General features: G+C 51.0%; 4 protein-coding genes across 6 annotated transcripts; 2 read left to right on the forward strand and 2 right to left on the reverse strand.

Annotated features, from left to right (window-relative positions):
* The first annotated feature begins 2,483 nt into the window (after positions 1–2,483).
* On the forward strand, positions 2,484–8,927 carry FUNDC2 (FUN14 domain containing 2). Its single transcript, XM_059859370.1, has 5 exons — positions 2,484–2,597; positions 3,023–3,173; positions 4,460–4,535; positions 5,644–5,778; positions 6,193–8,927. Exons 1-5 carry the CDS (start codon positions 2,579–2,581, stop codon positions 6,268–6,270), a joined length of 459 nt encoding a protein of 152 aa, XP_059715353.1. The 5' UTR covers positions 2,484–2,578; the 3' UTR covers positions 6,271–8,927.
* An 818-nt stretch (positions 8,928–9,745) lies between these two features.
* On the reverse strand, positions 9,746–17,850 carry CMC4 (C-X9-C motif containing 4). 2 transcript variants are annotated; one of them, XM_059859372.1, is made up of 3 exons: positions 17,802–17,850; positions 12,840–12,906; positions 9,746–11,156 (listed from the first exon to the last, which is right to left on the reverse strand). In XM_059859372.1, the coding sequence occupies exons 2-3, from the start codon at positions 12,895–12,897 to the stop codon at positions 10,987–10,989; spliced, it is 228 nt and encodes a 75-aa protein (XP_059715355.1). In that variant the 5' UTR covers positions 12,898–12,906; positions 17,802–17,850; the 3' UTR covers positions 9,746–10,986. The 2 variants fall into 2 exon arrangements, with proteins under 2 accessions (XP_059715355.1, XP_059715356.1); XM_059859373.1 differs by lacking the exon at positions 17,802–17,850 and adding an exon at positions 13,838–13,911.
* Positions 11,011–18,262, reverse strand: MTCP1 (mature T cell proliferation 1). 2 transcript variants are annotated; one of them, XR_009488275.1, is made up of 7 exons: positions 18,184–18,262; positions 17,802–17,856; positions 14,573–15,641; positions 14,307–14,477; positions 14,102–14,153; positions 12,840–12,906; positions 11,011–11,156 (listed from the first exon to the last, which is right to left on the reverse strand). XR_009488275.1 is itself a non-coding variant. In XM_059859371.1 (6 exons), exons 3-5 carry the CDS (start codon positions 14,678–14,680, stop codon positions 14,106–14,108), a joined length of 327 nt encoding a protein of 108 aa, XP_059715354.1. In that variant the 5' UTR covers positions 14,681–15,641; positions 17,802–17,856; positions 18,184–18,262; the 3' UTR covers positions 13,880–14,020; positions 14,102–14,105. The 2 variants fall into 2 exon arrangements, 1 of the variants encoding a protein (XP_059715354.1); XM_059859371.1 differs by lacking the exons at positions 11,011–11,156; positions 12,840–12,906 and adding an exon at positions 13,880–14,020.
* Positions 18,263–18,525: 263 nt separating this feature from the next.
* BRCC3 (BRCA1/BRCA2-containing complex subunit 3) lies at positions 18,526–24,470 on the forward strand. The gene is made up of 8 exons (XM_059859368.1): positions 18,526–18,680; positions 19,006–19,125; positions 19,741–19,828; positions 20,456–20,544; positions 21,070–21,125; positions 22,447–22,578; positions 22,978–23,021; positions 23,716–24,470. The coding sequence occupies exons 1-8, from the start codon at positions 18,576–18,578 to the stop codon at positions 23,865–23,867; spliced, it is 786 nt and encodes a 261-aa protein (XP_059715351.1). The 5' UTR covers positions 18,526–18,575; the 3' UTR covers positions 23,868–24,470.
* Positions 24,471–24,816: the final 346 nt, after the last annotated feature.

Consider the following 24,816-nt stretch of genomic DNA (forward strand, 5'->3'; position numbering starts at 1 on the left):
CCACGACAGGCTCCTGCCATGGAGACTCCCAGAGAACATATTTTGCCAGAGCCAAGGACCCACACGCACACAGAAATGCACGTTTCCCTGAAATGTGTACTTCTCAGAACAATAACAGACTGGAGCAGATAAAAATTAGTCAGAATCATTTGAACCATGTCTAATCTCTTCTGGAAATTTTTTGTGTGTTTGTGTGAGAGAGAACAAGTGATTCGTGACAGCTTCTCAGGAACACTGAGTAGCTCAGAAGCAGCAGCCAAGCACAGGGCACTCACCCTTCCTGGCACCAGGAAAACAGCTGTGCCACATGGCACAGAGCTGTCTGGAGGACCAGGACGGCCCCTCATATCAGCACTTCCAAATTACTGCACCCCAGCAGAGATGGAGCAAAGAGGGGCTGCAGCCCAGTGCAGTTCTTGGATGGGCAAACCCACAGGCACAGGGACCCCCAGGGAACAGCAGTGCAGCAGGGCTGATGCCATCAGCACCCCTGAGTATCCAGAAAATCCATCCCTGATGGACCTACCCTAGCATCAGAGTAGAAATACTGCCATGGAGGAGGTCCCAAAACTAAGCCTGCTTTCCTCTGCTGGCTTTCCCTGCAGTAAGTGGGTCAGTGGAGCATTTCTGCTTTCTCTCTTGTACCTCACGTCAGAGGTGGCTCTCAACAATGAGTCAGGCAGCAGAAACACTCTCTGGAAGCTCCCATGGGCTGGTGGGCTCAGCCTGGCCATGGAGGCTGGAAGGTTGTGGGGGTGCCAGGAGGGAGAGAAATCCTTTGAGATGGGGAATGGTGTTTCATGCCTGTGCTTCCAAAGCTGAACAGCAGGAGGGCACCTGGCAGAAAGCTGCAGTGGCTGTGGGCTGCAGGGGCTGGGTTCTGTCCTTGCACCCACCACACCAGGCTGTGCCTGACCCCACCACACAGGAGCCCCCAGCCCTGAACCACCTCCACCTTGTCATCCTGCTGGAGGAAGCTGAGCACCTGCACTAGATGAAGGTGCAGGTTTGCTAGGAAAGATGAAGCCATGCTGCAGATGCCCAGGCCATCAGATGCCCCTGGGATCATCTGCAGCAGAGCCCACAGCTGGAGGTACCAAAGGAGACCCACCTGGCCCCAGGGCATGAGGGCATCCCTTTGCTCAGGGCAGGGGAGACAAAAGCAAGGACATGTGCTGCACAGGGAAAGAAGCCTGTCATGTACCAGACATGCAGGAGACCCCAGTGCCACCTGACAATGGTGTTCAGATTGGATTTCTAGGGGTCAACTTGCCTCCAGCCATCCCTTCCCCAGCCACATCTTTTCCTCCCGTGCCCAGGGAAGTGCTGTCCTGTCACTTCAGTCTGAATGCACACACTGCTCCCGCCAGTTTCCCCTCCTCACCGCAGTGCAGGAAACACGTGGGACATTCCTGGAAACACGTGGGACATTCCTGAAGGTCCCAAAACGTCCGACCTACGTGCAAGGGGGAACGAGGTGCTGGGATGTTTACTAGCAGGATGGCCTCACCAGGGCAGATGAGTGCTGCTGTTAGTTCCTAGAAGTGTTTAGTTCCTAGAAGAGTGTTTGTTCCCCTACACGTCCCCACGCCGCCTACACTCCTGCTTCCACTCACACACTGCTTTCCATTAACCCCAAATGAGAGTCAAGTCTCCTCTGTCACAATCTCTCCATGTTTTTTTTTTTTTTTATTTCCATCTTTGCTACATCCTGGGCAACTTCCCCAGCTGGGAAGTAAGTAGCATTTGCGCTGCAGGAGCTCGAGTGAGTAATGGCTGAGAAATCAGAGGTGTCATTACTTCAGGGGAAACAGTAAGATATGTTCCTACCAGGCAGCATGTCCAAGCTGCCCAAATCAGCTCTGGGCCAGAGGCACAGCAGGCCTGGGTGTGCTGGCTGACTGCACTGCAGCAGGACCCCCGTGCTGCTCCCGGCACACCTGAGCTCGTGTGCCCGGCTGCTCAGTGCCCAGGATGCTGGAGGGCTTGGGGTCCTTCCAGCGAATGGCAAAACGCGCTGTTCCTGCGCTGTGACAGCTCCCAGCCAAACAAGAGCTCCCATCTCAGAGGCAGCAAACCACGGTGGGCTTTAGGAACCGCTTTGTCCCGCCCTGCATGCCGCTGGAGCAGCGCTGCTACCGCACAGCCGACCCGCTCGGGCGGGAGCACCAACGACCCCAGGGACACCGGGGCCCAGGGGCGCCGAGGAGCCGCTCCGGAGCGGCGGCGCTGCTGCAGCACCGGGCACCTTGCAGGGGGGAGCACCGAAGGCACCGCCGAGGGCATTACCGGGGCACCGCCGAGGGCATCACCGGGGCACCGCCGAGGCCCGGCCGCGCTGCCCCCACGCGGGCTCCCGTTCCTTCCTTTACGCTCCTTTCCCCTCGGGCCCCTCTTTCTTCCTTCCCGCGCCTCTCTTCCGACCTACCCGTGCCCGTCCCTCTCCCCGTGCCTGCCCCCGTGCCCGCCCCTGTCCCGCCCCCCTCTCTCGGTCCCTCTCCCCCGGTCTCTCCCCGGACCCTGCCGGTGACGCGCGCCGTGGATCCGTGCCCGCGCCTGCGCGGAGCGCAGCGGCGTCATGGCGGTGCCGGGCGGAGGTGGGCCGGGCCGGGCCGGGCTGGGCTGGCCGGGGGTGGCTCGGGGCGCGGGTCCCCCCACCCCTCTCCCCCTGGCAGCGGGTCCCCGGCTCCCCCAGCTCGGCCTCCTCGCTGCAGGGCGCGGCGGCGGCGTCTGCCGGGGCCTGCTCCCGCTTGAGGGCCGGAGGAGGCGGCTCCGGGCACGGGCCGCCAGCCCCGGCCGCTCTGCGAGGGGCGTCCCCGAGGGAGTGAGCGGTCCCGGGCACGAGGTCCCGGAGGCCCTGGGAGGGGGCTGAGGGACGTGGGGATTGCCGGAGGCCTGGGGGAGTGCCAGTCCCCGTGAGCTGTGTCTGGGCAGGGCTCCTGTGCCCCTGGGCAGGCACCGGGCAGCGGCAGGGGGCTGTGGTACCGTAGTCCCAGCACTGAGCCTCTCCAGGTGCCTGCAGGTGCGAAGGACGACACATTCAACGTGCTGGACCTGGCGGAGTACACCAAGAACCGGCCATGGTGGCGCAAGATGTTCGCCCCCAGCTCGGGGTCGAGCGCTGAGAAGTACAATGTGGCCACGCAGCTGGTGATCGGAGGGGTCACGGGATGGTAAGATGGGCCGGAGCTCAGGCAGGCGCTGGCTGGGTCTCTGGGGTCACACTGACAGGTGCTGGGTGATCGTGTGGCAGTCATTCAGAGGAGGCAGGTGCTCAGCCTGCTGTCCCCTGGCATGGTCTGCTGAGCTCTGGGACGTCTTAAATGCTGTCTGTAACTTAAAGAACTGAGACTGTTGCGAAGGGGAAAAAATCGCACCAGTCTGTAATTATTTTTAAGTTCTGGCAAAAAGTGTTGCTGTTGAATTAGGACAGACAGATTTGAACCCCTTGAAACAGGGATGCCTTCTCCACTGGAGGTGGATGTGCTTCAGGCATCTGCATTAAAAACCTCCTGGGCTCACAGTTCCCAGGGTTCCCTGTCATTTGTAGCTGGGACTGAGTGTGGCTCTATTTGTAACTTCATTCCCACAGCATCGTTTGAGTTGAAAATTTTGTGTAATCACTGCTTTGCTTCTTACCATGACCCTCATCTTCAGCTGGCAATGGGGTAATTATTTAACAGTGTATGACAGAGCTTTGTCTTCTCACAGAGGTGTGACCTGGCCACCTCTCTCTTGTATCTTCACTAAGTGTATTCAGAAATGGGTAAAGGCAGGTTGCTGTGTTGTTTGCAATGCTCATAAGAAAACTGTGTTCCAAGGGAAGTGTCGTTTGGGTGGCACAGCACACCAGCCTGTGGCTGCATGACTGAGCAATGGGGTGGTGCTGGCTGCAGGAATGTTTTTCATGTTGAAAGCAGGTACCCCTTTTGGAGACCAGCCTTAGATCACTGCTGTGTGCTCGTTCCATCATTTTTCTCTTCTGAGAAATGAAAAGGTAAAGTAAGTAGTTGTTTGCTGCTTACTTTACAAATAAGTACGAAAGAGGCTTGTGATTTGCTCCCCATGCTCTATCATGGAGCAGCACATGTGCTCCCTAATTTCTCCTCAGAGATGATACCAGTTAAAAAAAAACCAACATCAAAATGTGAAATCACTTGTTGATTTTGGTGAAATCACAGGTTTCTGGTTACTCTTTTGGGAGAAGAATGAGGTTGAAGAGATAAGAGCCAAATGAAAAATGGCTGGAATGTGACAGCACAAAGTGAAAAGCTATAAAGCCTCAATTTTGTCTGGGTGCAAATTCTTCTCTCTGGTTGCACATGGGTTTCTTCTGCAGTTTGTCAGGCTGTCTCCAGTTGGGTAACTGCTGCCAAAGGCAGCCTTGCCTGTGGGGAGCATAGTGAGTAGTGTGTGTGTGGTGTTTTATTCTCCTGACTGAATGCTGGTTGATTTGTAGGTGTACTGGATTCATCTTCCAGAAAGTTGGAAAGCTGGCAGCGACAGCAGTGGGAGGAGGCTTTTTCCTACTTCAGGTGTGTATGAACAGCAGCCCAGGCTTTCTGAGAACTGTGCTGCAGGGGACAAAGGTCTCTAGGAACCAGTGCCTGTTGGGGCATGTGGGGTCAGACCCCCCTCTGCCAGGGGCTTTGTGTGGCTGTGAATGTCAAAGGTGTGTTCTCCAGGGCACATGGATGCAACAACAAAGCAGGCTCAGTGTGCATAAACCAGTGCAGGATTGCCAGTGCACATCCACTGAGGATCTGCTAGCAAAGGCCAGGCCAAAGGCACAGGAGAGCTGTTACTGCAGGGGCACCTGAGTGGGGCACGAGACAGCCTTCAGCTGTCTGCCTGTGGACATAGTGTCCCTGGAGGAACAGCCCTGCATGTCAAGAAGGATCTACCCATATCTGTGACATGCTTCCTGCCAACCTGGCTTCCCCAGGAGTCTAGCCAGCACAGATGGGGCTCACTGCAAAGCACTGGGGAAGAGGAGAGAAAGGAGATCTCTCTCTATCCTCTACCACTTCTGCTGGTTTCCAAGAGCCCTGGCATTGAGGGAAGCTACTGGGATGTGTTCATGCATCTGGTGCATCCTGGAGCAGGTAGAGCAGCTCTCAGGCCTTGTTCAGTTCTCACCTGTTTGCTCCTCAGGCAGACAGGTCTTGTGTGTGACTCATTCTCCCTCACTCTCCTGGTTCTGCTTGTTCTGCTGAAAGTCAAAAGCTTGCTCTGGGCAGAGGGAGTTCCACAGCTGAATCACTCTGAGCAGATGAAATAGTTTGAGAGGAATGGGCTATTAATAGCTGTGTCCACCCACAGCAGCAGGAGAACTGCAGGGAGTCCCAACAATATCCATGGCAGTTGTGAGGGGGAGGTGATACCAGGTTTACACTGGGGAAGAGAGCCTGAAGCAGGCTAGGCTGCAGTGTGTGCCCAGCAGTTGGAGGATTACTGTGGGAGACAAACATTGCAGAACATTTGACACAGCTCCAGGGGTGGTATTCTGTCCAATTTTTAAGCCAGTGTGCCCCCCCTTGAGTGGGAGGTAGCTGTGGTCAGGGAAGGTGGGTGAGCAAGGGGTCTGTTTAGCTGTGGTCATGCAGGACTTCAGGAACTTTTTTCTAATCCTCAAAACTCTAGATTGCAAACCACACGGGATACATCAAGGTGGACTGGAACCTAATACAACGGGACATGAACAAAGCCAAGCAGCAGCTGAAATTTCACACCAGTGGGGATAAAATGCCTCCAGAAGTGAAAAGCAGAGTGGATGAGGTGAGACAGCTCTCCCAAGGCATGTGCTGGAGGGACAGCAGAAAATGGGATTGCCTCTTGAGCTGTTATGGATGTTCAGTTATACAAATACAAGGAGGGAATTCTTGCATGACTGGGAGAGATGGCAAAAGTTGTGGGTGTTGCCTGCCTAGAGTTTAGGAAGACATCATTTCTCACAGCATTTTCCTGGAGGAGCTGGCTGCTCATGGCTGAGCAGGGTGCAGATCTGGCTGTGTGCTGGTGCAGTTAGGGAGTGGAGGTCGTTAGGTAGGAAGTTTTCCCAAATCTGAGCAGTGGCATCTCTGTGAGCATCACTTGCCTCAAGAACAGCCTGAGGCATTTCTTCTTAGCAGGAGGGTCAGTGGGTGGCCTGATAATTGTTGATCACTGTTGTCTCTTCTCACCCCTGCTTAGGTGGTCATATTTCTGAAGAAGAACGCTATCTTGACTGGAGGGTTTGCTGGAGGATTCATGTTTGGAATGGCATCCTAGAAGCTGCACTCTCCTCTCGTGCCCAGCCTCCCCTCCCCTCCTCTACTGCTGTTATCTCTCACTTAGAAGTCAAAGGATGTTGCCAACAGACTCAGTCCCATCTGCTCACAGGTTCCAGCCCTTATTTCTTACAACGCTGCTTCTGATTTCCACCTTTTTCTTCTGTCTGGGCTGTTAGTGTGCTGGGGTTGGTCTGGAAGCTTACAACTCCCAGTGTATCATGATTTCCCACCAAATACACCCAGACTCAAATTTTCTGATGAGTTTCAACTTCATAAAAATGTAGTGGCAGAGAAACCTCTTAAATGTGCTTCTTGCAGGTGCTCAGGACTGCTATATGTACCTTTGTCTGCCAGTATATGTGTCAAACTCATCACCACTCTATATGTGTCAGGTCTTCACAATTCAGCTTTCAGTATTCCTGCCCTGGTACCTGGAGCACCTCTGCTTCACTCTGCACAGAGGTGGTGTGTGCAATCCAAAATGTGGTTGACAATCCTGGGGTGGATGCAGAAGTGTCAAAGCTGCCTGAGCTGTGTCCAGGACAGGGGAATGTGGATTTTCCTGCCCTCTCCCTGCTGTTTCACTGCGTTCAGATGGCCATTTGGCTTTGTCTCTGCTGGTGTCCTTCCCCATACTGGAACTGCAGCACTGGCACTGCTGATGGAAACTGAGCACTGAGGCTGACTCTCCAGGCCCTTTCCTCATCATGAAAGTCACCAAGTTCTGTTCTGTAGAACCAGCTGACTGCTCAGCCTTTGAGGCTCTCTCCTGCTTCCAGCAGGCCCAGCCTGGCTGTGTCAGATGGGGGCATTTCAGTTGTGCCACTTACTGTAAATCACTCTGGCCTCTGACTGGGGTTTCCATATCTACCACAACCTTCTCTGGTCACTTTGGCATTGGTGATGCTCCTTGAGCTGTAACCATGTAGGACAGGTTTGTAGACAGGAAATACTTCCCTGCTCAGGGCACACTGGACTGGTCCAGGTCCCTGTTGCCAGCTGTACTGGAGAAAGGGGGATGATGTGAAATCTGGAGTGCAGTCCTTTACTTGCCTCTGAAGAGCACAAATTCCTTCTCCCTGGTCTCTGCAAGCAACTGAAATGACAAAACTTTAGTGAAAACCAGACTGTGCTCTTGTGAGAGCAGTTCATTTGCATATTTCTGCCTCAGTTATGTTCCTTCCTTCTTTGTGTTTGCCATTTCCACAAGAAAAGCTGTTTGCTTAATTCCTTCAGCTGCAGCAGGAGATGAGGCAACCCAGATGTGGAGCTCAGCTCTTTTTGGACAGTCTGACTCAGTGCAGTTGTGTGCAGTACAATCATCCCCCAGGTATTCTGCAAGCAGAGACTTGTCTGACAACGTGGTGGTGTCCTCCAGCAGGTGTAGGTAGGAGTTCTTGCCCAGAATATCGGATTTTATGTGAAAGTCAGCTCATCTTTCAATGGGAAACATGGTAGGGAACAGTGACACTCATGGGTGGGTGGTTTGCAGCACCTGGCTCAGCAGCTGCACCCCGTTTCCAGTGCTGTGCAAAGGCTTTGTGATCTGCTCTCGGTGTGACTGGAAAGGGAATCTTCCCCTGAGAGCTGCTGGCAGAGATTAAATGGTGGGCTCTTCCACTAGAGGGCTTGGAATGAGCACTTGCAGTTGGTAATTTGGTTTCAGCTCTGCTGATTGAAGTGTCCATATAGTACCACATTGGTTTAGCTGAGGTTTTCCTCACCTTCAGGATCTGAAAAGAGGCTGCAGGTAACCAGGAGGTAGAAGTTGCTGTCTTTGCTCCTGTCCTGCCATACATGGCCAAGGAGAATGAAGGAGTAGCAGGGCTCACATCCTTTAACAGTGGCCTTCCTAAAGGCCATCCTGGACTGCAGGAGTGATGGGATGCATCAAAGGGGTCTTCTAAATTGGTGTTTAGCAGTGGAGTTACAGACGGTGGTGGGGTTCTTGGGATTTGGTTTGTTTTTCTGTAGGATCTGCAGATGTGAACGTGCATAAATAGATACATTGGTCTTGCAAGGTATCTCTTGTTCCTGTAGGACAACAGCTTTGCTGCTCTTTGGCTGGGTGGGCTGCAGAGCACAACTTCTGAGATGCACTGATCTCCACAAAGCTGTCTTCAACGACAAAGCTCAAATCAAATCATTAACAGACCTTAGGGATGTTTTTCAGGTTCAAGTAAGTCACTACTGCCCAGCCCTAGGTGGGGCAAGTTCTGCTCAAGTCCCAGTTTGCTACAGAGAGAAATGTCCCAGAGAGGGAGCTAAAATGCTGCTGAAAGGGGAAACAATTAACAGATTTATGCTGAGTTTGATGTGAATGTAGGCAGGGAATGGACAAGCACATCAGGATGTGGCAGTTCTTTCTGCTGCGCTGGTGTTTGGCTCGTGGCTGGCACTGTTTGATGCTGTGGGGCAACACTGGAAGCTTTGATGCTGGATCAGTCTCTGTGGGGATGCATTTTCATTGCTGGAGGTGCCAAGATGAGGTGTCCCTTCCCCTCCCCACTCCTGCTCCTTTTTAGTGTTGTTTCAACAACTTCTGACATCTGTTACACTCTGAGATTTCAAACACATTAGGCTTTTAAAGTGGTTTTATATATTGTATGTAAATGCTTGTTGAAGTGATATTTTATTAAACAGTTTTGCTCTAAATGCTTCTCTGTGTGAGGTCTGTTGGCTTCCTGGGAACCAGCATGTCCCTGTCTCACTGGCTGAGGGGAGCACCCACAGCCAGAGCAGCAGCAGGAGTGTGGCAGGTAGCACCTGGGGACACGGCTTAGTGGTCAGCTTGGCAGTGCTGGGGGAATGGTTGGACTCGATCTTAAAGGTCTTTTCCAACATAAACGAGTCTTTGAAGGCACCAGCCTCCCCTCATCCATGCAGGTAATCTGGGCTACCTTATTAAATCCCTCTCCATGATCATCCTGGCACCAATCACACATATTCCCAAGAAGTGGGATGCTGCTAGGGCACGAGGTGGGTCTGTAGCCAGCCTGGGTTGCCTCTGCTGAGCAAATTTATTCCACTCAACTTCAAATGGGCATGAAGACAAGGCTATTTCTTTTTTATAGGTGCAACAGAAGTCTAAATATATATATTTTATCTATTTATTTAGATATATCTAAATACATATATTTTATCTATTTATCTATTAGTGACTTTCTTTCCACTGTTCTTGCTCAGATAGGGCAAAAGAGAAAAATTAGCTACTTGTTTGAGGTGGTCCACAACATTGTCATCACATTTCCCTGCTTTTCAGGGACACTAAACCTCCTGCTTTGTCTTAAAGGTTTTTTCTTGGGGGGGATGGCAGTGGGAGGGGAAGACAAGCCCAAAATTATTCTGATCTTCAGCCCCAGTTACAAAAATATCAAGCAGCTTCTATTTAAACATGATCTCACATGGCTCTGGGCTGTGAATGGCAGCCAAGCCGCCCAGCTTGCAGCTCAACAAACAAGCAGAGACCACAGTTTGTTCCAGTCGTTTATTTTGTACCATGGTATTTCAGAGCAGTGAATACAGATGGTTTGCTCTTCTAGGCTTCAGTACACACAACTATTGTGCCTAGACCTCAGTGGTTTATAGAAGCTCTATTTCATAAGTAAGTGGTACTTGATCACAGCACAAAAGTCCTTTACGGCTAGATCTAATACAGAGTTAGGGCCAGTGGGTTGGGAGCCTGATATTTGGGTGCCTGGACTCCTGCTACAGGGGACAGCAAGACAGGCAGCTCTGAAGGGTGGTGCAGGAACCTGTCTATGAGCTCTTCCTACAGGGCACAGGAAATTCTGCTGCATGGCCGAGAGCTTCTGGAAAGCCATCTCTCCTGGGGCCCAGACACAGCCGGTTTGGGAGTGAGTCTGGAATGTTGTGTGGAAAATAACTGCCTACAACTGCTTGTTCTGTAAGCAGCACCTAAGTTCTTGGATCTAGCCCAGGGCTCTGTGACAGGCCTTTGGGTATCAGCAGTTTTAACTAGACTTGGATTCAAAGCATATTGCTTAAAGGTGTTCAATTAGACATAAATTTATAAATTTTGTTATCAACAGTCAAATCTTTCAAATGACTATTGCTTTTTTAAAAAAATATCCTATCCCTGTAGCAATCCCTGAAATTATATTCCTGTAACATTTTTATCATGCAAATAGCAGCGTGTAGGCAATTCAAATATAAAATAAACAACTCTGTCCAGTGGAAAAGTGAGGCACTTAGGCAAAGTGACTTGTAGTCACTCATGATCTATACAAGACTTAGGAACAATCATCAGACCTGATTCCCATTCTTGAGCTTGAACCACTGGACAGGCAAACGTTGTCTGGAACTACTGCACGGTGGCAGCAATACCTTTGTTGTATCAAGATGGGTTTGTTTCATGTTTAAACTCACTCTTCTGAGCTCATTTCCTGTACCTCTCGCTCCAGAAGCCAGAATAACTCGGTTCCAACTCTCCATTTTTAGAGCAAGGATGGATTAGAGTAAGGTAAGCATCCTAAAAACATCAAGTTGACATTTCACAGGTGTGATGCAGAGGCAACATAGATTATGTTTTCGTACAGAAAATAAAGTTTGTTAACCAGGCCATATGTTGGTACTGTGTAATGCTTTTTGGTGTGCTGAACGGTGTGTTCCAGGAGCAATCTGGCTTTTCTGAAAGTCTAAAGAAGGCTTGAAAAAACACACACGAGCTCTTCAAGTGAGTCCATTCATTATGTTACTGAGGTGGTGGGGAAATTCCTTTTGAAGTCAACTTAGCATTTTCTCTCTCCCTTTCTTCTCTCTCAAACCCTGAACAACAGACGGACCTGCCCTTGGCGAACCGAGCGCAGCATTTCCGCATCTCCTGAAGGGCAGCTTCACACTTGGACTCCATGTAGTTGTTTGCTGGAAAATAAGAAGGAGACACCAGGTCTGCAGAGAGGAACAGGCTTTGTTACCTGAGGGAGCACACCTAGCCCAGCTCTTCAGCATTCCATCATTTTGTTGCTCACAAAAACCTCTCTTTAGTTGCAGCTATCTAAGGCTATGGCTCTCTGTGACTCAGAGAGGAGTCCTGCAGGAAGAGACTGAGTCTGGTTTGAGTTAAGAACCACCTGCCTGTCTGCCCAGAAACACAGGGCATGCACAGCCACCTGCTCTGCCCTGGGTGAGCTCTGCAACCACTACACAGCTGCACTCTGACTTTTAAAAGATTAAAAGAAGCAACAGCAGCATAATGTGAGACACACAGCACACACAGCAGCCATGGAGAGCCCAGAAAGCAGCAGTGAACACCTTCTGGTTAATGAGCAAACCAGACTGCTGTGATCACTGGGCTATGAATTCCCTGACTGGGTTGGTGAGTGAGCTGTAATACAAACACAGAGATCACCCCTGAGAAAAAGGCTGTGGTGATTTCTGCAAGCTGGCAGCCCAGGAGGAACGGCAGGCCCTTGGAGAGGAGAGCTGATCTCTCTCTGCCATAACCTGCAGTTGATGAGTGCTCCAAGGCTCTCCTAACTGTCCCTCTGCCTTTGCAGCTTTCTAAAACTGTACCTATGTACAGGCACACCATCATCTGTCAAGGATGCATTGCTGAAAGTCACACACAGATAGGAAAACACAAAAGAGATTTACAGCAGGCATTCAGTCTCACAGAGGAGCAACAAGATCTTTGGAACAATGACTTTTGAGAAGTCAGCATCTCCCAAAGGCCCAGCTCCCACCCTCCATCTCACACATTGGGTACAGTGGCTGTGCAGTTAAGGCTCTGTACTTTAATTTTTACAGGGGAAAATTGCTTTGCTCTCTGTCAACTCAGCTGCTTCATCTGTGCACATCAGACAGCTCCACAGCACAGTACATCAACAGCAGCAGTGACAGTGACGTGAACATGCAGCAAAGAGCTTCTCTGCCAACACTTAACCACTCAGATCAACACTGTACACAAACCTACACAGACAAAACACTTGGAACAACTTCCACAAATGTTATAAAAAGAACATTGCCACAGATGGGACCAAAACAGGGTCAACCATCAGCTTTTAAGTGCAGTAATACAGGGAGAGAAGGCAGTCCTTCGTGGGAGAATGCTCCAAACCATGAGGACATTAAAGGTAGTCTCTAGACAATTGCTGGGGACATGAAGACCATCTCACACCTGGAGGACAGATCACCTAACCTGTTCCTGACAGAATTCTTGAAACACCCCTGGAGCAGCTCTGCAGTCTTCTCATACATTCCACCTACTCCCTCACTAACCACACTGTAAGAGAGCTTATTATAATGTCTAGCTCTCCCTGCCCACAGCTGAGTCCCAAAAATACACCTGGGATCTCACTGCCAGCATGAAGAACACTGCAAGCACATTACTGTTACTAATGATCTGCTTTATACTAATGAGGTCTCATTATTTACAATTAAGCACAAAGCAATTCTATTAAAATCAGACATTATAATTTTGTTCATTTTGCAACCAGGTGATGCTAATGTGCTTTGTTCCTTCTCAAGGTGAAAGGACAAGGTTAATTTAAAAGAATTAAGTTCCACCAAAAATCAAGACACCAAAGACAAAAAGACACTCAGTACCTTGCAAGCATTTCTGTATTTCACAGGCTTGTTTCTGGCAGGGATCCTTCTGGGACATGTTCAGGAACTAAAATGATAGAAAATGTTACTGTAGATCAGGGTTCTTTTCAGGGAGTGGGGGAAAGACTGTCCTACAGCCACATCTTTTAGGAGCTCCCAATTTCCCGCACTGTCATCATTCAGAAAACACCTACTGCTGCTTCCAGGTGCCTGCCAACATACACAAGAACTCTGTCTGGCTAAAAGATGATGATGGAGACAATGAATAGAGGAAGTTTCATGTCGCTAAGTTTAAAAGCCTTCTTCTTTCCTCTAGTTAAAATGTGTCCTTTTCCACTTGCATTTACAAAGATTCCAGAAAATATTCAAATTAACAGAGCTGACTAAATTTTAAGAGTTTTCTATCTCTAGACCTTATACTGAGATATGTATTTATGTGAAATCCACCTCTGTGAGCTTTACACAACCAAGGATTTGGTGGCAAGTCATAGAACCACAGCTGGAGAAGGCATTTAAAAAAACAATCAACCAAACAACTCAGTTGTGTATATGCCATAATGCCAAGAAGAAGGGCTCTTTTCATTTTGTTTCAGGAGGAAGTCTCTTGGAAATCCTCTCCCTCTGTCCAAAAATCCCCTCAGCCAGATTGGAGGACAACTCCATCTTGTTTGAATCCATCGGGAAAGGATTTCAGACACTCGAGTTGATTTTTCTGCAGCTGTGACACCTGTAACTGTGTCAGTGTAAGATCAAAAGCCAAGCAAAAGCTGGTGGTACCAGTACTTGAATGGGAGACCTCAAAGGAAAGCACCAGTGTCACTGAAAGTGGTGGTGAGACTGAACCCTCTGAGCCACATTTCAGCCTCTGCTCAGAGCTGGGAGCTGCTGCCTGTCCAGATTCTGACAAGTCACCAGCCCACAGCAGTTTCCAGAATCACTAGGACATTGTTTGCAGCATCCTGGCCGAATTCCATTTGGGGCAATTACATTCTGCCTACCTAGAACTCCCCCTGACGTTTCATTTCGTCACAATACTCCTCTTCACTGCCTGTTCTAAACTCTTGTGTGATGCTGCTGTGTGTTGTTTAACTGCTTCCACCTCAAAGGTGGCTGCATTTCAGTGGAGAGAGAACCTTTTATTGTACAAAACAGACAATGGCATCTTCCTAGAGCCACTGCTCCTGAAAGACAAAAATTCACATTAAAGAAAGACTGGGAGTAAACAGTGCACAGTACAAAGCAGGGGTAATGTCTGCACATACCAGATTAATCCCCAGGCACGAGTTTAAGCAGCAGTTCTTCAACACCATCAAGCTGTAAGTGACAAGGAAAAGTTCAATACGACTACAGTTACTGTGGTTGAGCTAATGGACTTCAACAAAGTAACAGTCCTTTGCCGTCCCTCAAGGATCTCAAATGACTTCACAAACAGGAATGACTATGTTCTATTGTTGCCACCATCCTTACCATGAGATGGTGCTCTATCTCCCAAACGCGAGAGTTACTATCCCTGTACTGCTCACCCTGGGACAGCTGCCACATGTGAGGCAGCCGGGATGGGGGGAGCTGGCTGGGTCGCAGCGCCTCACCCAGGGGAACCTGAACTCTTTGGATCCGAGCCCTCAGCATACCTTCCTCCTGGGGGAAAGTAACAAACAGAGCAGGCAGTTACTGGCGGAGGCACCTGAAACAGCAACGCTACAACCACGGGGAAGCTCAAAGCGCACACTTGCCTCTTCCGCAGCCACGAGCCAGGTTTTGCGGTGCTCATCGCAGTAAACCCCCACGCGCCGCACCCAGAGCCGCACGGGAGGAGCGCCTGCCTCCCCTCCCTGTGCCATCCCTCGGGCGCTCCCGCAGCTCAGCTGGACGGCATCGGCCCGCGGGCTGCACTCGTGGTCTCTTTAGCTCTGAGCACATTCACGGAGAGAGCTCCCGGACCTGGCAGCCAGGTGGTGTCTGACTCCTCGGATGAGATGCTACGTGCGGAAATGTCCCTAAAAGTCAGCTCGGGAGGCTGAGGTGGTGCCTAAGCCAGCGGAAACGTCAGGCCAAGTCGTACAGTGGGACACGCGGGCCGGGTGGCATTGGTAAGGCATTCTGGGGCAAAAGGTGCTATTGGTACAAAGTTAAAACCTGTGAGTATTGGCTTTGCTCATTCCACTAACAGTCCTATTAACAGTCTTTGTGTAAAACGGGGGGGAAAAAAGAGGTGGTCTAAATCCCAAAAGCAAAACTGGTGAGCAGCAGTGAGGTGAGCTCAACAGGAACGAAGATCACTCTGGAGACAGAGCACAGAGCTCGGTGTGCAGGACTCTCATCTTTGGAGCTCGCTGAGCTGTCGGGGTGCAGGGTCCTTTGTCTCATCTCTCAGGGAGGCAGCACTGTCCATTCACACCCAAACTCCTCGGGAGCAGCGCTCAGGACTGCGTCACTCGGCTTTTGGCTGGTCACAGAGAGCCACCAACACGGGCAGAGGAGCTTGGGGCATTGAGGTGGTTCCTGCTACTGTAACTTTTGTTTAACAGCACGTTTATTTGTGTGCCAGTTAGATCAAGCTGAGCCATTAGCAAATGGAGGTCAGGGGAAATGATTCTCTTTGAACCCTAGAAGAGGTAATCAAAATGGTACAGACAGTCTTCATCCTTTATCTAGGTGTAAAGTAGAACAAAGTTAAGCTGTAACACATACAACATCCTCCTGCTATGAAGCAGATGTAATATTCCTTATCCCAGTGAAACACAGTGGTCTTCTGAAAACTTGTAAAGTTATAAGGCATATTTCAAACAGGAGCAAGAAAATCTGGGTACAAAATAAAGGAGGGAAGGTCAGGGAGAGAAAAAAAAAAATTGTTATACTTCAGGGTGCATATATAACAGAAAACACTCTTCCATGATGCCTTCCACATCTTACATCAGTGTTTTTCTACCTTTTTGAGCCAGAGGAGCACTCAGCCTTTTTGAGAACAAAACACCAACCACGGGTCAGCCTGAACAGCAGCATCACAAAGAAAACTTTGAGTGTTCTTTTATTACTTCTTTTTCTCACCCATTCTGTTTGTTTCCTTGCTTGATGTGTGGGGATGTGTATGTGCCCTACACAAAGCACCACTGTTCTGGCTGCCATCCTGTGATGAGGGACAGGCATTCCAAGGAATGCCCCACCAGCTGGACCACTGGCATTTAGAGGAATTCGACTGCAATCTGACAAGCCTCACAAGGCCTTCAGGAATTAGGGTTAATTAGGGTAATTCTTTTCCTTTCTGCTTTACCCTAAGCCACATTACAAATTTAAACCCCTGTGTGGAACTCTGCCCAACAGTGAAATGCAGCAATTGCCACTGATCATTTTCAGTCAGCTGAACATAATCACCCCAGGTGGAATTCGGCCAGGATACCCTGCAGTAAACTGCATCATGATCAGAAATGCCCAAGAACTTGCTTTCATTCCATTCAAAGCTGGAATTTTTACAGGTCATCATCCCCAGAACCAGAAGGCTCAAGACTGGCTCCAGTAATAGAAAAATACATGTCAGTAAGTGAACTGTGTTTCCTACTGTAGGTAAGCTCTCCTGAAGGTCTCCTATCCAAATACTGCCCTGGTTCAGTCTGGCTGAACTACAGGGAGCAGGACCAAAGCACAGCATGCACGTTTGTGTCCACGGGGAGTGGAGATGGCAGCAAAGACAGAGCCAGGACAACAGAACAAGGTCTCATGCAGAGGACACTGTGCAGAATGGGCAGTGGTTCATGTGTGCTGTCACCCTTTGCCCCACTGATTTGCCCCAAGCTCCCCCAGAACTGCAAAGCTGAAAGGCTCAGTCTGGCCTGTGGAGGTGCCCAGGTAGTGCCACATGGAAAATCCTGAGGTCAGGCAAAACCGTCAGCTGGGTTTGGGGTGGGACAGGAATGGGGTCTGGGGTAGGACAGGAATGGGTTTGGGGTGGGACAGGTGTCTGCAGCACCCAAACACACCAAAGAAACTGGAGATTCCACAAGCACACGCTCAGACAGTGCACCTGAAAACATACACAGTGTCTTATTGCTGCAGGTTTGATTAGAAAGCAAAAACAAAGCTTGAAGGAAGACATGAGTGGAAGGAGAAGAGAGCTTACTTCTATTTTAAACAAGTTTTAAACCCGAGTTCTTACACTGCCTGCTTCATAACCTATCAAAAAACCCATCACAACCAAGAAAAACCCCAACAGCTTAAATCTACAGGATTGCAGCATCATCCTTTGAGACTTTAACATTCCCATCAACACAGCTGTAGAAGGCCGAGCTGCTCAAAGTGCTGTTTTGGGGAGATTCAAATCCCAGTTCCCACAGACAGGAATAATGCTGGCAGATGTTCTGTCCATCTTAGTATCAATCTTAGAAGTTTAACGCTGTTCTGGGACCTGGATGGATTTCTGAGCCATAATAGATGGATAAATGTCAAAATGGCCAGGAGGAGGAATGCAGCTTGTAGTGACAATAATTTATTTGGTTTTGAGTTGGGTACATTAAAATATTTTATGAAAACAGTAACAGAAATTGCTCCATATGCTGCTTGGACCACCCCAGAGCTGGAGGTCAGTGTTCTGAATAAATTGCACCCTTTATCACCTTCTGTTCTAAAAAGCAACAGGAGTTCAGCTGCCATTTAGGCACCAAGGAAGAGCACTGCTGAGCCTTAGGAGTGCTGTGCTGACACAGTTACAGCCCCAAAGCAAGGCTGGCCAGCCTGGCCTTCTGCTGGGGCTTCAGAGCTGCCTGCACACCTCAGGGCTATGAGGGTGCTGAGCCTTCCTGAAAAACCCAGCCCGGCTCTGGCAATAACTCGGGGATCTGGTGACTTAAGGGCATGTGGAGACACTCTAAAGCTTCTTCTTGGGGGTTTGGACTCTACTCTGCCTGGAGCAAGCCCCTCTGACTCCACGCTCCCCTCTGCCCGACCTACAGAGGGGTAGCAGATGCTCACCGACCAGCCGGGCTGTCCAGCAGCGTGGGGAGGGCAGGCCGAGCTTTGGTGGGATCTAAAAAAAACAGGAAGACAAAAAGATGGACATAATGCGGAAGGAACCACTCAGAGGGGCGAAGAGGACGAGGGAATGGATGCGAGAGCCGGGCCGAGGCGCGGGAGCGGGGGCAGAGTGGCCAAGCCGGGCAGGGAGGGCCGGAGGGGAGGGGGTGTGGCGCAGGCGTGGGACCGGATCGGCCATGGCGGGGCGGGCGGGAGGAGGGCGCAGCACATCGCCACAGCCACCGCGTTTCCCCCGGGCCGGGGCCGCGGGGCCGGGCGGGCGGCTCTGGGCGTAAGGCGGCCGCGGGCGGCGGGCCCGGCCGGGCCCGCCATGACCTACCTGCACCCGCGCCGTGACCGCCGCGCCGCGTGCGCCGCGCAAAGCCGTCCCCCGCCCCCCGGACCCGCCGCCTCCCCGCGCCTGCCCGCAGGCCCAGGAGGCCGGGCCCGGGGCCGAGCCAAGTGCGGTTAAGCCGGATCGGGCCGGGCCGTCCCGTTCAGGCCCGGCCCTGCCATCTCCCGCCGCTCCGCCCCGGGCATCGGCCGCCGGGCGGAACCCGGCCGGAACCCCGGCGCTGCCGCTCCCGTGGGCGGCACGGCCCTTCCGCCGCGCCGCACCGCTCGCCTCGCGGGAGGCTGTGTCGATTGGCTGGGAGGGCCCGGGAGCGCCGCTGCTATTGGTGCATCCACCGAGGGGGCGGGGCGAAGGGCAGGCGGGCCGGGGGAGGCAAGATGGCGGTGCAGGCGGTGCACCTGGAGGCGGACGCGTTCCTGGTGTGCCTGAACCACGCGCTGAGCACCGAGAAGGAGGAGGTTATGGGGCTCTGCATCGGAGAGGTACCGCCCGCGGAGGAGCGGCCCCTGGGAGGGGCGGGTGGCGGCGCTGCCTCTGCGGGTTGTGACCTGCGTGGGGCCGTGGGACGCGGGCTGTGAGCGCCGGCGTCGCCCACGGAGCGACCTCGGCACCCCTCTGGTCTGCGGCCCTGGCAGCCGCCAGCGCGTGGGTCAGCTTCGGGGGGAGCTGAAGCTTAGGAGGGCTTCCCGTGCCCGTACCCCCGTTCTGCGGGGCGCACCCGTGCCCCGCGCTGCTCAGAGCAGCCGTGCCCTGCGGGTTGCTGTTTCTCTGGCAGAGGAATCTCTGATTTCCCCTCTGTGTCCTTAGGTGGACACCAACCGAATCGTCCACATCCACTCTGTGATAATCCTGCGGCGCTCTGACAAGAGGAAAGACCGTGTGGAGATCTCACCAGAGCAGCTCTCAGCTGCTTCCACTGAAGCTGAGATATCCTTCAGCAGAGACAGCAGCAGGCTGGCCAGTGGAGTGCTTTGCCTCAGAGCTCTTCTCATGGGCTGTGTTTTAGGCCTGCAGTGGGTTTGAAGCTTTCAGCTGCTCCCTGCTGCAGCTGCTCAGCTGGGAGAGCTATGCTGGCTGTTGCCTTTCCCTGGAGTCTTTGTTGGTTCCCGTGCTTGCAGTGGAATTGTGTTATAAATTTTTTATCATTGTTTCATACTTGGTCCCAGGTAAAATTGCAGTGTGTTTGTGAGGGGGTGGCAGTTCAGCAGGGAGGCTGAGTGCAAGAGGAAAGGTCAGCAAGGCTCCAGGTGCTGCACTGGGGAACCTCCTCTCTGCACACACTCGGGGATGCTGCTTTGGTCAGCTGCTGAAATGTTTGTTGCCACATGCAAACCAAATCCAGTTTGCTTCTGCAGCAGTGGCTCCTGCTGGTGCTGGGGAAGAGGCTCCCATCAGCTCCCTGCACTGTTTCTTATCACTCCTCCAAAAGGATCTGGAATTCTGTTGCCTCATAGGAAACCCTTTAAAACTCTGCTGTTTTCCCTTGTGCATAGAGCCCTTCCCTTTGTCTCTTGGTTCTGGTTGGCTCCTTGACCCCCACACAGGTTGGCAGAGATGACAGGACGGCCCATGAGGGTGGTGGGCTGGTACCACTCCCACCCCCACATCACCGTGTGGCCCTCACACGTGGGTAAGAGCAGTCCTGGGCTGGGCTCTGGGCAAACCCCACCTGCTGCTCCTGGGGCTGTCACTGAGCCCCAGAGCTGCACATTCCAGCAGCTCTGAGTCTGAATTGTCTGGGTGGGCTGCAGGGGCCCCTCCAGTGTAGCCCCATTCCCGTGTGTGCTCTCCAAAAACTCAGAGGTGGCCCAGGAGTCACAGATCAGCTACTGCTGGTACTGCTGTTCTTCCAGATGGAGAAACCAGACCTTGGGTGTGGGGAATAGCAAAAAAAGCTGTGGGGATCCTGGGCCTGGCATCCTGATTTCTGGTATCTGTGAGTGTTAATGCATAGCTAAAAACTCTCATAAAAGAAGTACATGAGTACCTTATATGTGTTGGACTTCATGGTGACCTGTGGCAGCAGGCTGGCTGAGAGATAATTTCTTGATTTTGTGAGCTCATCTTCTATTTTTAAGATTTTTCTATTTACATTTTAAATTGGATCAAATTCTGTATTTAAACTCAAGTCACCCAGATGAGGATGTAAATATAAAGTTTGTTACCGAATTCCAGGTCAGCCTTCAGAAGGTGGCAGATCATTTCCCAGTGCTGCAGGTGAGCAGGGCAGCTCTCACTCTCATTTCTGTCCCTGCAGATGTCCGCACACAGGCCATGTATCAGATGATGGACCAAGGGTTTGTAGGGCTCATCTTTTCCTGCTTCATTGAGGACAAGAACACCAAGGTAGGCAACTTAAAAATGGCAACAAACCCTCCAGGGGCTCATGAGAAACATCAGGGCAGAGCTGAAGTCCTTGGGTGCAGCCTGCAAGACGGGCAGAGATGTGCTGGGAGCACATGGAAAGCTCAGCAGGAACGATTTGGTTTGTGATCTCAAGGGCAGAAGAACAAGTGATGATTGCTCTGAGCTGCCCAAGGGGCTGCAGCAGCACAGTGTGCTCTGAAATGGGCCAGAGCTCTTCCCTCAGGTGTCCAGCCAGCACACACAGTTCTGCCCCTCTTCCAGCCTCTCCAGGAGGTGTGGCTGTTGTGTGAGATAAGCTGACAGTCAGGTCTAGGCTGTCCAGGCTGCTGCTGCTTATGAGGTTTTTATCATTAAAGGGTTTATCAAGGTATGCCTTAAGCACCTCCAGCAAGCACATCACAGCAAAACCTCTGGAATTCTGTTGAAAGCTTCCTAAAGGAATGTGTCTTTGCCTCTTAGGTGGTTTTTTGCCTTTGGAATCTGACTTTCTGCTGTCTCTCTTAGACAGGTAGAATTCTCTATACCTGTTTCCAGTCTGTTCAGGCCCAGAAGAGCTCAGAGTGAGTACAGAAGAGTATTATGTCTGATGGTATTTTGTCTTGTCTCTCTTTTCTGTGGCTTGTCTCTAATAAGTGGCTTCTCAGCTTGTTGTGAGGAGCAAATGTACAGAGTTGACTGCACAGGTTCTCTTCACTTCTGCTCCTGCAGGCTGCTGGAAGAGAATCTAAAGATTAGGAGTGATTCTTTTAGCCTAGATATTTATTCTCTTTAGATTTGAGGTCAGCATGTGGATTTGTGCTGTAATTTGGTGTGTAGCAGCACCACCTTTTTGCTTGCAGCTCTAGAAGTTGAGCCCAGGGCCACAGACCCCTGGACACAAACACTGGCCCTTTTCCATGGGAAACAAAACTCAACACCCCAGGTTCCTGATGTCAGTTTGCAGGAGGCACTGGGTGGGCACTGCCAGGGGAGCCCTAGTTGCAGGTGGTGGTATGTAGGCACACGGTTCGGGGTCAGTGGGATGGGGCTGTGCTGCAGGCACACTTTGGGGTCAGTGGGATGGGGCTGTGCTGCAGGCACACTTTGGGGTCAGTGGGATGGGGCTGTGCTGCAGGCACACACTTTGGGGTCAGTGGGATGGGGCTGTGCTGCAGGCACAGTTTGGGGTCACTGGGATGGGGCTGTGCTGCAGGCACAGTTTGGGGTCACTGGGATGGGGCTGTGCTGCAGGCACAGTTTGGGGTCACTGGGTTGGGGCTGTGCTGCAGGCACAGTTTGGGGTCACTGGGATGGGGCTGTGCTGCAGGCACGGTTTGGGGTCAGTGGGATGGGGCTGGCCCAGCCTCATCCCCAGTGGGAACAGCTGTGAGCAGCAGGTGAGCAGCACTGACAGCACTGAGCCATGGAGTGCCCAGGTGTGCTGAGCAACCACCAAAGGGAGCAGAGGGCACACAGGTGCAGTGCATCAACATGAGGGGTGTAAAAGGCTGGGCTGAAGAACAAGAGCAAATGCTTGAAGCCTTCTGAAGAGGTCTGGTGTTACTCTGTGTGGGTTGAAGCTTTCTGGAATTGTATGGTTATACTTTGTGTATTGTGTCTGTCTCAGCTGTGACAGGGGTAGGTTGGGTGTGGGAGACATCCTGTGCCATTGGAATTTTAGGATGCAGCAGCCCACTTGGGGCCACAGGCCTCAAGTTTGCACCTTACTATTAAAATTCAAGACAAGCATGTGGATATAAAATGCTTCCCTTTGCCTGTCAACTCAGGCATGTGTTCCCAGAAGTGGATGTGCAGCACTGCCAGGCCTTGGACAGACTGTTGCCAGGTTGTAGAAGTCAGTTTTTTGTTTGCTGCTTTTAATTCTATCTCATACCCTTCTAGATATGACAGGATTGAAATTCCCATTCATGTTGTACCCCATGAAACCATTGGGAAGGTGTGTCTGGAGTCAGCTGTGGAGCTGCCCAAGATCCTTTGCCAAGAAGAGCAGGATGCCTACAGGAGAATTCACAGGTAACAGCCCTGGGGCTCTGCCCCTCTCCAAGGCTGTCTTTGATGACATGTTCTACTGTTGCTGGTACTTAGGACTTAGCAAAGTCTTAGCAAAGACTTTAAGACTTAGCAAAGATTTACCAAAACCTTAGCAAAGCCGTAGAAATTAAGGATTAGCAGCTCCTGTGCCTCTGTAGAACTTACTGAAGTCTGTAGAGCTGAGCCTGGGGTTAGCAGCAGAATTTTGGGGTTTTGTGATCAGGGGTTGTTATCCTTGTGAATGTGCAGAGCTTCAGCAGGTGAAGAGCTTTAGGTGTACCTGTGGTCTGGCTAGTGATTTGTGGGCAGCTGTTTTACAGCCTGTGTTTAATTCACAATTCCCTGCTGTCTTGTCTCTGACCTTTCTTTTCCTTCCCTTAGCCTCACCCATCTCGACTCTGTAACCAAGATCCATAATGGCTCAGGTAAGGATTCCTTTCTTGCATGTGACAATCTAGGGTGCTGCTGCTAGAGTAAAAATGGTGGAATCTTGTTACACAAGAACAGAATTATAACTAGAAACCTAAACTTCAAAGGCTGTAAAACACCCTAGTCCTGGGTGAATCATGAATGTTGTATCCTTCAGGCTTTGTAGAATTGGTTAAAATTATGGAAGACTTTGGGCCTTGGTTTGTTTAGGTTATTTTTTCTGTTGGAACAGGAAAGGGGATTTGGGATTTGTTGAGTGTTAAAGCAGTGTCTGGCTGACCTGTATGCACACTTCCATCTCCTGGCACTTTATAGTTGTTACATGGATGTGTCATCTTTTCTTTTGCTACTGTGATGGGGTCAGTACTAATCCCACTTCTGTTCCAAGTTTATCACCCCACTGTCACATGTTTAGGAAATGAGGCATTCTGTGATGCTTCTAAATTTAATTAGCATCAGTGATTAGCTGTGTGCAGATTTTCATTGTAGAACTGTCATCCCTGCATGGGTCACACTGAAATGGTGTTTCCCTGTTAGAAGCTGCTGGCTCTGACCTTCCTGTGCAGATGTGTGATTGCCATGGCCAGGATGCTGGAGGGTTTCCTTGGCTGGCTGTTGGCCTTGGGGCTGTTGTAGCACACGGAGTCTTTTGTGTGCTGTCCTGGCATGATGTGTTGTTGCTCTTTGCAGTGTTCACAAAGAACCTCTGCAGCCAAATGTCTGCCATCAGTGGGCCCCTGCTGCAGTGGCTTGAGGACAGACTGGAGCAGAACAAACAGCGCATGCAGGAGCTGCAGCAGGAGAAGGAGCAGCTGCTGGAGGAACTTGCTGCTTTAGAGTGAGGAGGAAATGCAGACCCTACAGCAAAGTGACATGAAAAAATCTTTAAGAACTACTCCAGGCTGAAGGGTGGCCCTGCATTGCCTCAGTGGAGGTACTGGCTGTGCCTCTTCTCTTGCAGCAAAGAGCACAGCTCCAGGATCAGGACTTCACCTGCCCCAGCCTGGTGCAAAGCTGTGCTGTGTCTGCAGTTGCTGCACTTCCGACTCAGTGGTGGGGCTGGGCAGCACCTGAAGACTTCTGTTCTGGAGAGCACACACCTAGGGATCCTGTTGTTTCTCCCTCTATGTTTTGACAGAAGTCCTACTGCTTTATATGTATTCCAGGAGCCTGGAACAGGAGGGTTAGAGGGGAAGAGTGTGTCCCTGCTGTCATATATGATGCTGCCAACTTCTGCCTTCTCTTAGTAGCTTCAGTTGACCATCATCTTGTATTTAGTAATGTTCTGGATCACTGGTCATTCACCCAGGCAGGTAAGAGGTGGGAGGGAAGCTTGGGAACAGACCTGGAAGATCTTTGACATAGGATCTGTCTTCAGCATATGTCAAACCAAATAAACAATTCCAAAGCTAGAGCTGTTGGGAGTAAAAATGACATTAATGCTATCCAGTGCCTGTGCCTGCATTTTTTGGTCAGTCTGTATTCTTACTCCATGTAATGCTGGTGTGTGCTCAGCACTGAGGTTCTCTAGAAAGTTTCTGCTGGCTCAGTGAGGGGACTGTGGTTCCTTCCCAGAGGGAAGAAGGCTAAGGTGCTGGGCAGAGAACTCAGGGATATACTAGTCTGATATTCTTCCATGCTGAACTTAGGAAATTTCTGCAGTTAAGACTGGAATGAAATAGCTGTTGTTGAATTAATCCCTTTAAATGTTCTTGCTGTTGCATTTCACAGTCTCATGTGAGCAAAGGATGGGACAATTGCAGTGACAGAGCTGAGGCAGAGGCACTCCCT

Source organism: Haemorhous mexicanus, chromosome 14 (genome assembly GCF_027477595.1).
Source record: "Haemorhous mexicanus isolate bHaeMex1 chromosome 14, bHaeMex1.pri, whole genome shotgun sequence".
In the NCBI taxonomy this organism is placed as follows: domain Eukaryota; kingdom Metazoa; phylum Chordata; class Aves; order Passeriformes; family Fringillidae; genus Haemorhous; species Haemorhous mexicanus.

What these genes read in the sequence shown, in the direction of transcription:
- FUNDC2 (XM_059859370.1), top strand. An exon ending in ATCGGAGGGGTCACGGGATG is followed by an intron (nt 3,174 to 4,459) that starts GTAAGATGGGCC and finishes GTTGATTTGTAG; the next exon opens with GTGTACTGGATTCATCTTCC. An exon ending in TGAAAAGCAGAGTGGATGAG is followed by an intron (nt 5,779 to 6,192) that starts GTGAGACAGCTC and finishes ACCCCTGCTTAG; the next exon opens with GTGGTCATATTTCTGAAGAA.
- CMC4 (XM_059859372.1), bottom strand. Translation starts at nt 12,897, where the DNA reads ATGTCCCAGAAGGATCCCTGCCAGAAACAAGCCTGTGAAATACAGAAA. An exon ending in AATACAGAAATGCTTGCAAG is followed by an intron (nt 11,157 to 12,839) that starts GTACTGAGTGTC and finishes CTTATTTTCCAG; the next exon opens with CAAACAACTACATGGAGTCC.
- MTCP1 (XM_059859371.1), bottom strand. Translation starts at nt 14,680, where the DNA reads ATGGCACAGGGAGGGGAGGCAGGCGCTCCTCCCGTGCGGCTCTGGGTG. An exon ending in GGCTCGTGGCTGCGGAAGAG is followed by an intron (nt 14,478 to 14,572) that starts GCAAGTGTGCGC and finishes ACTTTCCCCCAG; the next exon opens with GAGGAAGGTATGCTGAGGGC. An exon ending in AGATAGAGCACCATCTCATG is followed by an intron (nt 14,154 to 14,306) that starts GTAAGGATGGTG and finishes TGTCACTTACAG; the next exon opens with CTTGATGGTGTTGAAGAACT.
- BRCC3 (XM_059859368.1), top strand. Translation starts at nt 18,576, where the DNA reads ATGGCGGTGCAGGCGGTGCACCTGGAGGCGGACGCGTTCCTGGTGTGC. An exon ending in GCCTACAGGAGAATTCACAG is followed by an intron (nt 22,579 to 22,977) that starts GTAACAGCCCTG and finishes TCCTTCCCTTAG; the next exon opens with CCTCACCCATCTCGACTCTG. An exon ending in CAAGATCCATAATGGCTCAG is followed by an intron (nt 23,022 to 23,715) that starts GTAAGGATTCCT and finishes TGCTCTTTGCAG; the next exon opens with TGTTCACAAAGAACCTCTGC.